The sequence below is a fragment of the Simochromis diagramma genome, unplaced genomic scaffold (genome assembly GCF_900408965.1).
Source record: "Simochromis diagramma unplaced genomic scaffold, fSimDia1.1 OVJJ01000402.1, whole genome shotgun sequence".
Taxonomy (NCBI): Eukaryota; Metazoa; Chordata; class Actinopteri; order Cichliformes; family Cichlidae; genus Simochromis; species Simochromis diagramma.
The window spans coordinates 7,183,714-7,198,359 of record NW_024386972.1 but is presented as its reverse complement, the minus strand read 5'-3'; the positions used below and the strand labels follow the sequence as shown (position 1 = coordinate 7,198,359).

Sequence of the window (14,646 nt, the reverse complement as noted above, 5' to 3'; positions counted from 1 at the left end):
TGCACAGACAGCTGTCACACTCAGAATACTGTACTGCTTTGATGATTTAGTTAATATGAAAGCGAAAGTCAAAACAACCAGAGCGTCTGTCATCTACAGCACGTTCTTGCATGTACGTATGCCAGTGAAATAGCAATGATGTTGTTTTTCAGTGCTTGTGTATCCATCATTACAAAATTGTACTCCTTCACGCAGCTGTAATTTCACCCAAGATTTGAAGATGCTTGGGATCTTTTCACTGGAAGGTTTTCCACATTTCCTGGTTTTCCACATTGTCGTCCTGCAATTCAAATGATAATCCTTCCTCTGTCAGACACAGAGAAATAAATCTCTCCTTACCTCTCTTTGCTCTCCTGCACACTTCCCACCTGTTCTCATATCAACTGTCCTAATATTTTTCTCTTATCCTTCTCCTCTTCTCTCCTCATTCCCTCCACCTCCCCTACCTTATTCTCTCCATCTCCTCGCCGAGCCACCTCATCTCGTGCCCTCCTCCTCGCTTTCTGTCTCTCCTCCTGTGACAATTCTCAGCCATCTCCTTTGCCATCTCTAGTTTCCCTCGACCCTCTTTTTTCCTCCCCTCAACTCTTGCTCCAAATATTTTTCTTCTCTTCATTTCTACCCACACATTTTGTCCTCTCATCTCATCCCCTCTTCCTCTTTCCTTTTCCTTCTTCTCACCTATCAGGGAGGGCAAGCCAGCCTTTTGTCTCAAGGTGACTCAGAGCATCTGGAGCTGTTGCCGCGATATGTGAAGCAATTTATTCGCAAGCGGGAGGTGTGAGGAGACCGGACTCCGGCTCTCTGGTGACTCCAGACGTTGTGGCCGTCGACCCTGTCAAGGTTGCTGCTTGTTTATATCCATATATTTTAAAAAAAAAAGAAAAGCATATGCATAATTAAAAATTAACTGGGCTGCCAGATTCAGTTTGTGCTTCTTGGCATTAATTTTATTTAAAAAGAGGTCATAAACAAGCAGATTTACACACTGGATGAACGAGTCGAACATCCCAGTGTGAAGTGAGGCGTGTCAGTGCAAATGACAAGATGAATGGATGAATAATGTTTTACCTTCAAGGGTGGTCTTTATAGACTACTGTGTCCTGACATGAAAATTAAATCAGCAAGCTGTTAAAGGTGCCTAATTGTTCTTCATTTCTTCATGTGCTTCCCTCCCCTTTCATCCGTGTCTGGGATTGAGATGCCATATGTTTATGTGTGTCAGTATGTATTTATAGATGGAAAAAAAATGATTTGAATGTGTAAATGTTGTGCAAGTACTTCATATTAAAAACATGTCAATGTGTTGGTCTCTGTGTGTGACGTCGGCAGCCTGTCCCAGGTGCTCCATTGATGTTTTCATATGCATGAGTCACATCTTTCATCATTTGGCAGGACAGGTCCTTCATCAGTACTGATGGAGCCTCTACACACATGTAATCAAGACACAGGCACACAGACACACACACACTGGAATACATCCAGGTTTCCAGGCATTTAGTCACCTCAAGGAATGCAAATGACTGTGCTTATTTTTTTTTTTTTTTAAATTCAAAGCACTCAAGTAAAACACTGAAATGATTTTCTGTACAGTGTCTCACAGTTATTGTGTGGCTATTACCATTATCTGCTAGCTGTGCCAGCCTTTTCATGCTGTGCAACAACAACAAAACAGAAGAGTCTGCAGCCGTTTTTGCTGTCCTTAGGCACAGTGGTTCATCGAGCAAGTGTCGCAGCCTGCACAGTTTGTGTATACAAAGACATATGACTTGTTAAAAAGAAGAGACTTGTTGGAATTAAAAATAATCAAATGACTGATCATCAACAAGTGTGACCATCTCTATGAAAGCTGTGGTTTTCACAGTGTTAACGCAATGACACAATCTTCGCGGCAGTGAAGGCCCCAGCATATACACCCTAAGATCAGACCATGCGATACTGGGCTACATCTGAGACTCTGCAGGCTTCAGTTAGTATGTTAAATGTTAAAATGAATAACAGTGCCGTTATAAAAAGACTAAAACCATATAGGTTTGTTTTCTTTTGTTAAGGATTTCCAGGAAAAATCTTAATCTGTTTAAAACATTTTTTGGCCATAATGTGCATAGTTCAGCCGAAGTCCAGATCTCAGTCTGATTGAAATGCTATGCAGGACCTTTAGAAAAATGTCTGAAAACCTCAATGAACTGTAAGAAGAGTGCGCTTATTGGTTATTGTTGCTAAAGGTGGTTCTGCAAATTACCTAATCATGGGATTACTTAGTTTTACTTCGACTGCAAAGAGTCCAGTGAAGATTTTCTTTTCCACATGCAAGTAACAAATACAAAATGCAGTTTTAAAATTGTTTTAGTTATTAGGGGGGGAAAAGCTATTCAAACCAACAAATTTAAGTCCAGACTAGGCCACAGCCACACCAAAAACTTCATTTTGTCTTTTTAACCATTCAGAGGAGACTTGCTTTTATGTTTCTGGCCATTGTCTTACTGAATAACACAAGTAAGGCTACGCTTCAAAGCATTTCCTTCAGGATTTTCTAGTAGACAGCAGAAATCATGATTCCATCAAGTATAACAAGTCGTCCAGGTCCTGAAACAGCAAAGCAGCCCTAGACCACCACACCACCTCCACCACGTTTAACTGTTAGTATGATGTTCTTTTAATAAAATGCTGTGTTAATCTTATTTGGGCAAGTGTGACATTCAGATCTTCAAATGTTGTTCCGGGTTCTTCTGTGACCTCTTGGATGTGGTGGGCTCTTGGAGCAATTTTGGTGGTCCAGTCAATTTTACGAAGGTTCACCCGTGTTTCTCGCTGTGACTTTTGATTTTTTTTTTTTTAGATCCATACATGCTCCAAAGGGTGGCTGGCCTCTCCCTTAGAGATAGGGTGAGAAGTTCAGCCATCCGGGAGGGGCTCAGAGTAGAGCAGCTGCTGCTCCACATCGAAAGGAGCCAGCTGAGGTGGTTCGGGCGTCTGACAAGGATGCCTCCTGGGCGCCTCCTGGGTGAGGTGTTCCAGGCATGTCCCACCGGGAGGAGGCCCCGGGGCAGACCCAGGACACGCTGGAGAGATTATATCTCTCGGCTGGCCTGGGAACGCCTTGGTGTTCCCCCGGATAAGCTGGAGGAGGTGGCTGGGGAGAGGGAGGTCTGGGCCTCTTTGCTTAGGCTGCTGCCCCTGCGACCCAGCCTCGGATAAAGCGGATGAAGATGGATGGATGGATGGATGGACATGCATAACAATCCATAGATCCATAGAGATCAGGACAATTTAAAATTCAGACTCAATGAAAACCAAAGTTTTGACAAAGAGTTTTTATGAGTCATCTTAAGGTTAGTTATTATTTATATTCATGCAATAGTTAAAACTTTTCACTAACAACTAAAAAATGTGAACTGTAATTTAACATATGGTAAATATAAAAACAATATGCAAGAGCTAAAGAATGGCAAAAAAAAAAAAAAAAAAAAAATGGTGCTGATGTGTTACAGTTACATAAATGTGGAGAGATCTGGTCACAGAGCCCCAGATGGCCTGATAGCATGTAGAGGGTGTTTACTGATGGCTGGGATGAATTACTTTCCCCACAGCAGAATGGAGAAGCTCTTCCAGATGTTAATGTGTAACAAAGAAGTGAAACGTGCAGTTCTTAAAACCTCCATCTGAAGAAGGTTATTTTAGATTATGCTATATTTAGATTATGTTTTTATTAGCACAAGTACATCATTCTCCACTGTATACATTGCTGCTTCATAGATTACAAGTTCAAATTCAGAAGCATCCATTTTTTCCTTCTCACCAACAAAAGAAAATGACATAGATGCTTTATGATATAGAGATGGGCATCTCTTCTAACTATACTTTCCTTTTGCACAACAATGCTATCAGATAGTTGTACCCAAAAAGATAAAATCCACCTTCACCTGTTCAAATCCAGGCTTTTTATCTTGGGCCAAAAAGCATGTCTTAATTACATAATTACCAAAGCCCGCTGAGCCTCTTTCTGATCTTCTAGGATGAAAAGCAGTCCAATTACCTCAAATGCTAAAAATATGGGATCAGCAGCAGAGAAGAGGATTAAATCAATATTATGGTCCAATCTAAGGCAATGCTCCAATAACAAAGAAGAAAGTAATGGAAAAATCATAGTGCTCAATGTTTTTGCTCCCGAACATTACTCATCCGGCTTCCTCAATGGAGTCTTATCTCGTTATGACAACAGCATGGAGTAAAAGGTCACCTTGGACTGAGGTATGTTATCTTTGCTTGAATTTGCTTCAGGCAGGGGTTACTGGAGAGTTAACAGCGTGCCATGATCGCCACTCTGTCAGGTTTGGTAAACGCTGACAGAAATTATGTCAAAAGTTGAAAAGTTGACAGCAGATTAGAAGTGACAGAAGAACATCACTGCCAGTTGATGGTATCTTTTTTTCTGCCTTGTATTTGTGTCACCAGCTGACATGTGACCCAAACACCAAAAGGATATTCCTCCCGGATGCTGCAGCAGATGATTGACCTCCATATGACAAGATCAGCGAAGGAGGCTTTGATCTGTGACCAGATCCTCATCTTCGTCCGCTAGTCTGTCTTTCCTGTCCTTTCTAACTTGTATATTTTCTAAGTTCTTAGTTATCAGATATCACTGTTGTGCCATTGTTTGATATTTAAGTATGTTTAACTGTATTTTCTACACATATGTGTTGATTTTTGATATGTGATCAGAGGTTTGGCAAATAGAGAAGCTAGTTCAAAAGTCGTGTATGTATTAACAGATGTGTATTTACAGAGAAGTCTGAATTAAGACACTGAACAGCAGGCACTTAGCTGTGCCTCATAATCTACCACAAAATCTCTGTAACATACACACAATGACATGTTTGTATATTTTCAACATGCAACAATTCTTTACAAAAACAGTACTCACCCCTCAGAACTTGATCTTTTGTCACAGCAAAGTCACTGATAACTCAGATCCGAGGTCCTGGTGACATAGTTACTCTGCTCTCTTATCTCCTTCCTCCTTTGATCACTATTACAGTGGTCCCCAACCCCTGGGCCATGGACCGGTCCGTGAGTCGTTTGGTACCAGGCCGCGAGAGTTGAGGCTCAGGTGTGAAATTTATGGTTTTCAGGGTTTTTATCATTTTTTGTCGGCATTTCTTTTTTTATTGTTTTTATCGTTAACTCGGTTTCCCTGGATCTTTTCCTGGGTGTTATGAATAAATCTTCTCTTTTTTTTTGTACTGGTACTGGTTTTATGTTGTATTTATCTGCGACACCTTAAAGGCTGGTCTGTGAAAATACTGTCGGACATAAACTGGTCCGTGGTGCAAAAAAGGTTGGAGACCGTTGCACTATTATATTACTTTACCTGCTAAACATAATTTATAATGCCACTGTGCTGACGACATTTACTATAAACAAATTATTGCATCGTTGACGTCAACCGGTTCACGAGCGTTTTCTACAAATGACAGGAAGCTAAATCAAGAAGTACAAGTGATACATTTCCCAGCATTCCCGTCCACCATCAAAACTTTCCTGAGGCGATGCTTGTTTTAAATAATTGAGTGCAAAACGCTTGAATAAATATTTGATGCATAAAAAAAGGCTTTGGTTCACAGTCTGTCCACCTTAACATAATAGTGAACAATGTATTCTGTGTAACCTGAAGGATCCGTATGATATTCCTTTTGATTTGACCCCAGGGCTGAATAAGATTTGCGATACAGATGTGTAGCTAACCAAAATCTCTAAGGAATGTTTCCACCACCTTGTACTATGAAACTTTCTATGCTGTGAAGAACTAAGGTCATGGAATCAAGTATCGGGCTACCCAGAGTACTGTAATATGGCTTTGTATTCTATTAGAATACAAATGTTCCTCAACAAAATAGGAGCAACAAAGAAGAAGTACACATGCAGATTCTTTCAAAAAGGCTCTTTAATTGGTCTAAGTGATTAATTACAGGGTGAGGGAGCCAGGTAATATAGATACTAGAATAGCTTTCAATTACCTCATTTAAATTTGATCATTAAACAGTTAGAGGAGATGGGAAATAGGGACAATGAGGGAATATAAAAGAGTGGAAAAGAGGGAGTGATGAAAATCGTAATATAGGCAAACTGTAGAGTTAATACAGTAATAACAAATGTTTCAATAAATCAGCGACAGCTTTACAAAAAGAAAAACTCAGAATGTGCCAGAGGTGTATTTAGAAAAAGAGTGACTATAAATTCCTATCATATGTAGAATACATGGATATGACACTAACAGCCTCAATTAACACATTTCTCTATATTGATATAGTATTTAGGATATAGAATTGATTTAATGTCAGGCCCTGTGCGATGTTGTGCTGTACTGTAGCCTCACAGTGAGACACAGCGAGGAACGAGAGTCCATAGTTTAAGACACCTAGTGCTGGTCAATCCTGTCCTGTCGCTTTCACCAGTTTGCAGATTGTGTTCACATGGACTGCTTTCACATAGTCAATCCCTTGTCTGCCTCATCACTAAATGAAGACGTGAAGATTTTAGCTCCAAAACATTATGAATATTTAATTAAGTTACCTGAAAATAACAGATGTCTCAAAATGATTATTACTTCAGTTTAGAAAACTGCTGCTGCTTTGTGTTTCTGGAATACAAGCATTTTAATACTGAATGTTTCATGTTGGAAATAAAACTCTCCACGTCTGCTTTGCATCTCTCTTAAAATATCTTGCTACAATGGCTGCTTGTTTTTGGTGGTTGTGTTTAAAGATAGTCCATCTATTCGACACCCAAGACTAAATCCCAACCATCCACAATAAAATATACACAACACACACAGCATGAAAACTCTGGTTATAGTTTAACCATGCGCCAACACCATAGACTGCTGTAAATTTTGGTGCACATTGAAGCACAGAAAACACATAAGCGTTGTTCATAAGAAAGCAGCAAGTGGGTTTAACCTGCCAACGTCAGATTTCGGTAGCTTTCTTGAGGATATATTGGTAACAGTGCAGTCTTCTTTCTGTACTGATTATCGCGTCAGTTCAACATATCCGTAAAATCTGGCGAGCCAAAACTTTGTTCTTTACCACATAAAGTCACATCGAAAATCAACAGTTACTTCAAGTCACACACTTTACCCTTTTACGTTAATCTAACCAATAAACTCTCTCCACAGTGGTAATGTTTTAATGTCCTGTCAACTGTATAACCACAATTTTCACCTTTTGAGGTCCTAGAGGTGTCCAATCAAACTTCAGATTCCAAGCTGGACACCCGTCGCCAGGGCCTAAGTACACAGGGGCTCCCCACAGGCTGCCCCCCTGCTCCCTGACCTACCTGAGCCTCTGATCCAGTCTGGGACCCCTGATAGACCCCGTAGGCTCCATACACACTGTCCTGGTACAACAGAGCCCGCTGCCCCCCACACCCCCCACCACCACAAGCCAACAGCTGGCAAACTGGGCTGGATCCTGGGTGATTGCTAGCAGTCTGGCTGTGGTGCTGCAAGTCCAGGGGACCATGGTAGAGGGGGAGTCCAGGGTATGAGTTCAGGTAATGCGCATACTGTCTGCTGAGCAAGCTGGTGGCTCTCCGTACCACGCCCCGCCCTATCCCAGTCCCATGTTGCACTGCTTCTCCATATGTTGGTAGGTGGGTTGAGTGCGAGTAGCGCAGCCGCTGGCCCTTACGCCCATTGGGCTTCCTTTGGTCCTCCCTTATATGGAGGTAGGCCTGGTTCCTTGGGAGGCACAGGTTGTTTCGAAGGTGTGCAGGATTGTATGCCTTAGCAGGTGTAGTTTGAGTAAGAATACATGGGAAGAGGTCTGGAAGGGTTGAAGGTGATTGACTGGACAGGGAAGACTGGGATTCATCAAGCTGGTGGATCTGCTCGCTACCCCATGTTGCTTTGAGAAAAGAGGGGCGTCTGTGTCTGCGTCTGCCTCTCAGCACAAGGTCCTCCGGTGGCCAAGAGCCGTAGTTCTCTACACGCGGAGGCATCGTCTCCCCTGTGTAAATATTGTCAACGCTCGGGGACGACATGTGGTTGTCTTGGAGGTGGTTGACTTTAAGCTCACTCAGACACACAGGACTTTTGTCACTCTTTTCCTGCTCCCCGTGTATTCTCCTCTCCACATCCCCATCGTCAAACTGAAAACTCTTGGACCTCCTTTTCCGTCGGGAAAACCCCAGTTGAACATGCTGGTTTTGGGGTGAGGAGGCTGGGTGAGAGGTGTAGATGTCAGGTAGCTGGAGATCGGTGCAGGGAATGAAGGACGAGTGTGAGTGGGTGTCTACATAGAGTCTCCCGGTGGTTTGGTAGTGGTGTGGATGTTGATGAGGGAGTGGCTCTCCAACGGCCAAGTGGGGACTGCTGAGGCTGGAAACAGGAAGTGGTCTGTCATACAGACATGAAGTAGAGCGTGTTGGTAGTGTGTAGCGCAGTGGTGTGGGCCTGCTCATACCCCTCTGCTGTTTCAGAGAGGTTACAGCAGTCAGAGGTGGGGTTAGAGACTGCTGAGGAAGAGAGCAATGATTCTCTGTAATATAAGCAAACCCTGCTGGTACAGCTTCTGTGGCAACTTGTGGAACACGAACAGGCAAGCTGCCACCATGTCGACTCAGCTGTTCAATGGTCTTGGTGGCGTTGTCCAGGGAGCTCTCTACATTAGCGGTGGAGACCAAATCCTTTGCAGTTCGAAGCATCTTAAGCATATTTGCTTGTGCGTAATTGGAGGTCAAATCAGGTTTGGCCAAACCAGACGAACGCCCAGTATCCTCCACTCCATTGAAGCAACTGTAAATACCCTGAAAGATAAACGAGAGGGACAAAAAAAACAAATAAAGAATGAAGACAGGACGTGAGAAAAATTCTTTGCCCCCAAAGATCTTTTTAAGGACTACTTTGGCATTACCTTGAAATACTGTTTTGTTTCTTTTATATGTTTGTATTTCATATGATCTAATGAGAAAGGCTGAGCTGCATTACAATACAATGTTGTGTGTTATAATAGACCACTGCTGGTTATAACTACAGTGAGAGTTGGTGAATCCTTATTTATAGCTGCTGTCTGTGTTTCTAATATTAGGAAGAAACAGTGAACATAGTGGTGGTTCAGGCAGGGTTCAAGAAGTCAATCTCTGCAACAGTCTTGGCTGATCCACTGATAGGCTTCTCCGATGGAATTGGTAAATCTCACATAGGCCACACTACTGAAGCTGCTTTAGGCTACTCTCAGCTGTGGTGTGTTTGCAAGCAACTTTGCAACCCACCTCCATCTCAGCTTCTCCTCTTAATGATGTCAGTGATTCTGGCTGTAGCTGTGCATTGGATGTTAAGCTGACATATGTTGGTTGCATATATCTGAGGGAAGCACAACAGGTTCAAATAATACTAGTCCTATTCTAGCTGGATATGTCTTTCACAGATTGAACCAACGGCACATATCCAGCCACAGCTTCATCTGTCACAGCAGGAAGAGAAGCTACCGTTCTGCTTACATCCAGATGTCTACTGTCTGTACTGCAATACTTCTCTCAATTACCACAGACAAGAATGACTCAAAAGACAAGAAAACAGAATTTAGGAATAAATCAAGAAATCACTGGTTAGCCACAAACTGTTTAACTTTGAATCGCCCTAGTGGGAACAATTTGACAGATGAGATTTCCCCCATCTTAAAGTGATGACCCACCTCTTATATACTAAACATCCCATTGGCATAAAAATAGATTTCATTAATATCTTATCTTGTCACCGAGGCAAGTCTTAGTCACCAGTAAATTATGCATTCTCCCCGAACCCAAGGAAAAACTGTTTAAGCTGAGAGGATTGAACCAATAGAGGCACATGGGGACACATGCCTAAAGTCCCTTACAGAACAAACTGTCTCTAACTCTAACAAACAAAGAGCCAAATCCCATGACTGTTCTCTGCTTACAGTTAGCTGAGACATCCTGAAAGAGCCAAATTTAATTTGGTCCTTGGGGCCGCCCCATATGGATTAATGATCAGATAGTCATTTAGCCGTTAATCTGATAAAACCCAGATCCAGGCACAATGGTATGATTACCCAGTAGAGGAGGCTGGAGTCCATAGACATTTTCCTGGCTGTAACTGAGGCCAGAGCATTTTGCCTCAATAACCACATTCCAAAACAACTGCATCAACAAACTGGGTAGTGATTTAGGCTAATTGAACATTAGGCAATCAAAGTTAAATGCTGAGTAAACATCAGAATTAGAGCTGCTTTTCATCCTTTTTTGTCTCTCCCCTCCCCTCTCATTCTTAATAAGAATACTGTACCATTTTAGCTAACATTATAACAAGGCCTTTCAATAACGCAATGTAATTGCATGCAAATACACAGCCATTTGCATTAATTTATCATCACATAAAAGCCACTTCGTGTAAAACAACATGTTAAATGAAGAAAAAAACCAACCAACCACTTAGAGCCAAAATAATATACCAGCCAGTCTTTCAATCTCTCCAGCAAGCTGTTATACAACTAATCAAATTACAGGGGCCAATCAGTCACTTAACTAAATGATCAATGCAAAAATCAGCGAGGCAATTTCTCAATCCCCCTTCTGTAAATCATGCAATCAGTTATCAAACCAACCGAGGATGCATAAACAACCCAGCTCTCTCACAAAAACAACTTAATCAACTGACAAGAGGCAACCTGATAGCTGAGAGGTTAGAGCACATAACAGCCATCCATCCATTTTCTTCATCGCTTATCCAGCCAGGGTCAGAGTGAGGCTGGAGCGAATCCCAGCTGACACTGGCTAAGAGGCGGGATATACTCCGGATAGGTCACCTGTCCATCTCAGGGCTAAGACAGGTGTTCGAGCTAACATCAACACATACGGCCAATTAACCTGAGGCAGGAAGCCTAAGCACCCAGAAAAAAGCCAGGTGGGCACAGGGAAATCATTCAAAGTCCACAAATAAAGGCCCCAGCCAACCAGCAGGTCAGAACCCAGCGTTAACCTCTGTACCAAAGAGCCATATCAACTGTTAAAAAAGAAGATTTAATCCAATATATGTAATATATTCATTATATATATTAAAATCAATATGTATGGCTAAATCTTTTTTGCATTTTCTGTGTCCTCACTGGACCACAGTGCAACCCTGGAACATACCAGATGTGCACAAATGCCATCAGCAGTGATCCCATCCCAATTCCCGCTTGATTTTTGCTGCCTGCTTTCTTTCTATCCTGCCTGTTTTTGTTGCTCCTATTTCCACGAAGGCAATAAATAAAACAACAAAAATCAGTGAACAAACTTGCAAATCTCACCCTGCTGATGGCCAACAGGAAGTCGAGTTTGTGAGACTTGTGAAGGGAGTGTCTTAGTTTCCAGTAAAGCAGGTGTTCCCAGGCAAAGACCAGCAAGCTGAGGCCCATAGCCACCAGTAGCATGTAGAATACACCTGCCATGTTGTCGATGTCCAACTTGCTGCTCATTACTTCGTTCTTCTCATTCTGGCAGATGCCTGACAACCAAACTGTCTCTAAGCGCTCGGTGTCTCCTAAAAGGGATGAAGGTTTATGGGAGTTAGTCAGAGACATGACAGCTTTATAGTAACCTGAAGATATGACATGTTCATTATGGAAATGGTTATGTTTTAGAGGTTTTTTACACTGTAGTTGGACAGAGCTAACTTCAGGCAACTCTGAGTTCCATAGTGTGAATGCTTGTTGTAAACAAAGCAAACAATTATTCTGGATAGATGAAGTTTTTAAGATGATTTAAGTTTTTGGAGTAGAGCAAAAGTTTCTGTTTTGTTTTGTTTTGCAAAACAGCGTTATTTATAAAAACAAAATATTCAAATGTCATAGGTTTCAATTTCTCATAATAAACCTATGATAATTATTATTCAGTTTGCATGACTTATTCTGTATTGCGGCCTAGGAATCGTAAAAATTGGGGGCTCGTCCAATATTCCCACCTTTAATTTTGGGAAAATGTGAGTAAATATAGTCTAGTTGTTGGTTTTGTGGACTGTATGATTTGCACTTGTCTTTCCACTTTCCCTGGCCACATTAATGGCCCAGTCACAGGGCAAAGGGTTATTAAATTTTGATGATTTCCTTCTATTAAATTAACCCTACATATTGGGGAGAAATGTGCTCAGATTGGAGTGTGTTTAATTTGGTTTATTGTTCTTTTTGCACACACATCATATGCCACACACTTGCCAGCTCATCCATGCACTGCTTCACACCACTGATATGAATTTACACTCATCACGATTATTATTAAGTTTAATTAACCTGTGGTAATCCTTATTCATTTGGTGGTGCAACTTCATTCTTTGTTGCCTATGAGCTGACCATACATAGTGGAGATCTGTGTGGCTGGAACACAGGTATATCTAACTGAAGTGAATATTTCCATCTGTGGAGATACTGTATAGCTTTAATGTGAATATGTGAATTATAAAGGGAGATATTAAGTGCATATTATACTGTATATTTAGGTAATTATTAATGTTTTTTAAAATTCAACAAAGTTTTGGACCAAAACTCAAAGATATGTATGCATAAGGTGTACACAAAAGCTTTATACATATGCATATTTTGTCTTCTTTGTTTTTCTGGTCATGTTAATGCATTCCCCTGTTCCAATACAGCACCCTTTATATCAGAGAACGTAAGGTCCCTGAACATATCTCCATTAAATATCATTACCACAAAAGCCACCCCTCTAGGCCTCTGAACAGGTGGCCACCTCTTGAGCTGAGCTCTCCCCAGCGGCCCATTTTATCACCCAGTTACCGTATGTTGACCATAAACACACTGTTAGTTACATCATCACGGAAAACTCGGAGTGAGTGTGAGTGTGTGCGTATGCGGGGAGGGTGCTCTTAAGCTCTCAGAGGAGGGAGGATATTAACTCCAGACCGGCGGCAGGCATGGTGAATGTGTTTGTGTGTGTGTGTAGGTAGGACGTGTATATCTGTGTGTGAGTGTGTCACAGAGATAATCATATCCCTAACATTTCCTGCTGTTCTGCAGGATATTAACTCTTCCCTGTAAGCCCACTTCCCTGCTGATACAGCACACACTGAACTGGACTGACTCCAGATACATGGTGCACATACAGTGTGCCACAGAGACAGAAATAAACACAGACGTTTACAGTTGAGGAAAATCTAAAAGTGTGTGCAGGTACGAGATGTACTTTTTAAAATGAAAGATTTGGATCTGTGCCTACCATCTCCAAGGAACTGCAACAGTGCTAGATCAATAGGTCGTTTCCAGCGTGAGTCTTTCTCCAGAGCGATGCCATACCCCGTGGTGGCAAACACTTTCCCACTGCCGATGGTCACCAGTTTGCAGCCCTCATCCTTCCCGGCCATGTAGTTTAAAACAGCAGCATCATAAATGAAGGCGTCCAGCTTCCTGCATGCAAATGGAGTATCTTAAGTGTAGTGGCTGTTTGATGTTTTTATATATACATATATATATTACTTAAAATGTTCTCTGTATGATTTTATTTCCACCCTGATGAAGCTTCAAATCCAAATGCATCAGTCAGTCAATAAAGTTATTCTATATATTACAAGTTCTGCTGGATTTTTCAGACTGTAAGCCGTCCTCATGAACCACAGACGTAGGTGAAGTTGTTCCAGAATCCCCTGCACCGTGTGTTTCACTGCCTAACTTTGCCCTCCTAATCCTTCTGATTTCTCTTTTCCGTTTTGCATATTTGTCATATTTGCATGTGTTAGATCATGAACACATTTTAATATTAGACAAAGATTACAGAGTAAACACAAAATGTATTTTTTTTAAAATAATGACTTCTTTTATCAAGCAAGTAAAGTTATCCAAACCTACCTGGTCCTGTGTGGAAAAGCAGTTACATCCTAAACGTAAGTAACTTAACAACCTGGCTGTGACAAGAATTGCAATCAAGTGTTTGTGAAAACTGGCAACTGATGGCAGCAGATGGCCGCCCCACCCTGAGCCTGGTTCTGCTGGAGTTTATATCCTGGTAAAAGGAGTTTTTCCTTCCCACTATCGCCAAGTGCTTTCTCCTCGGTGGTCTTTGGCTGTATTATTGCAGGATCTTTATCTTATAAATAAAGCGCCTTGAGACAACAGATTAATTTTGTGCTATTTGAATTGAATTGAATAGATGAAGGCATCTTGAAGCAGCAAAGCAGCCCCAGACCATCGCACTACCACAGCCATGTCTGACTGCTGGTACCATGTCAGGACTCAGAGCTTCCAAAATGTTTGTCTTGTCAGGCCACTAAATATTTTCCCCAAACTCTTAGGGATGATCAAGATTTGGCAAATGTGAGAAGAGCTTTGAGTTCTTTTTGGTCAACAGTGGTTTTCGCCTTGGAACTCTCCCATGAATATCATCTTTGCCCAGTCTCTGAAGGCCCAGTGAGGCCTGCAGTTCCTTAGATGTTGTTCTGGGCTCTTGGAATAACTTTGCTAAACCAGCCACTGCTCCAAGTTTTGTCTATTTGTGGGTAATCACTCTCATCGCGGTTTAGTGGAGTATCAAAGCCTTAGAAACTGCTTTGTAAAGCTTTCCAGAGTAATAGACATCAGCGTGACTTCAGTGTCATTAGAGGGTGGCATAATAATATGATGCTTTTTCAACAGGTGT

The 14,646-nt window shown here is 41.7% G+C and overlaps 1 protein-coding gene across 2 annotated transcripts in view; it reads right to left on the bottom strand.

Moving 5' to 3' along the window:
• Positions 1-5,287: 5,287 nt before the first annotated feature.
• LOC120738124 (glutamate receptor ionotropic, NMDA 2C-like) overlaps positions 5,288-14,646 on the bottom strand; it is a 62,584-nt gene continuing 53,225 nt past the window's right edge. Inside the window, exons 14-16 of one of the 2 annotated variants that reach the window (XM_040039195.1) lie at positions 13,234-13,421; positions 11,313-11,545; positions 5,288-8,808 (exon numbers count right to left, since the gene is read on the bottom strand). In XM_040039195.1, the coding sequence (XP_039895129.1) occupies positions 7,249-8,808; positions 11,313-11,545; positions 13,234-13,421 (1,981 nt within the window). In that variant the 3' untranslated portion in view covers positions 5,288-7,248. The remainder of the gene's footprint in view (positions 8,809-11,312; positions 11,546-13,233; positions 13,422-14,646) is intronic. The other variant, XM_040039196.1, reaches the window with a different exon arrangement.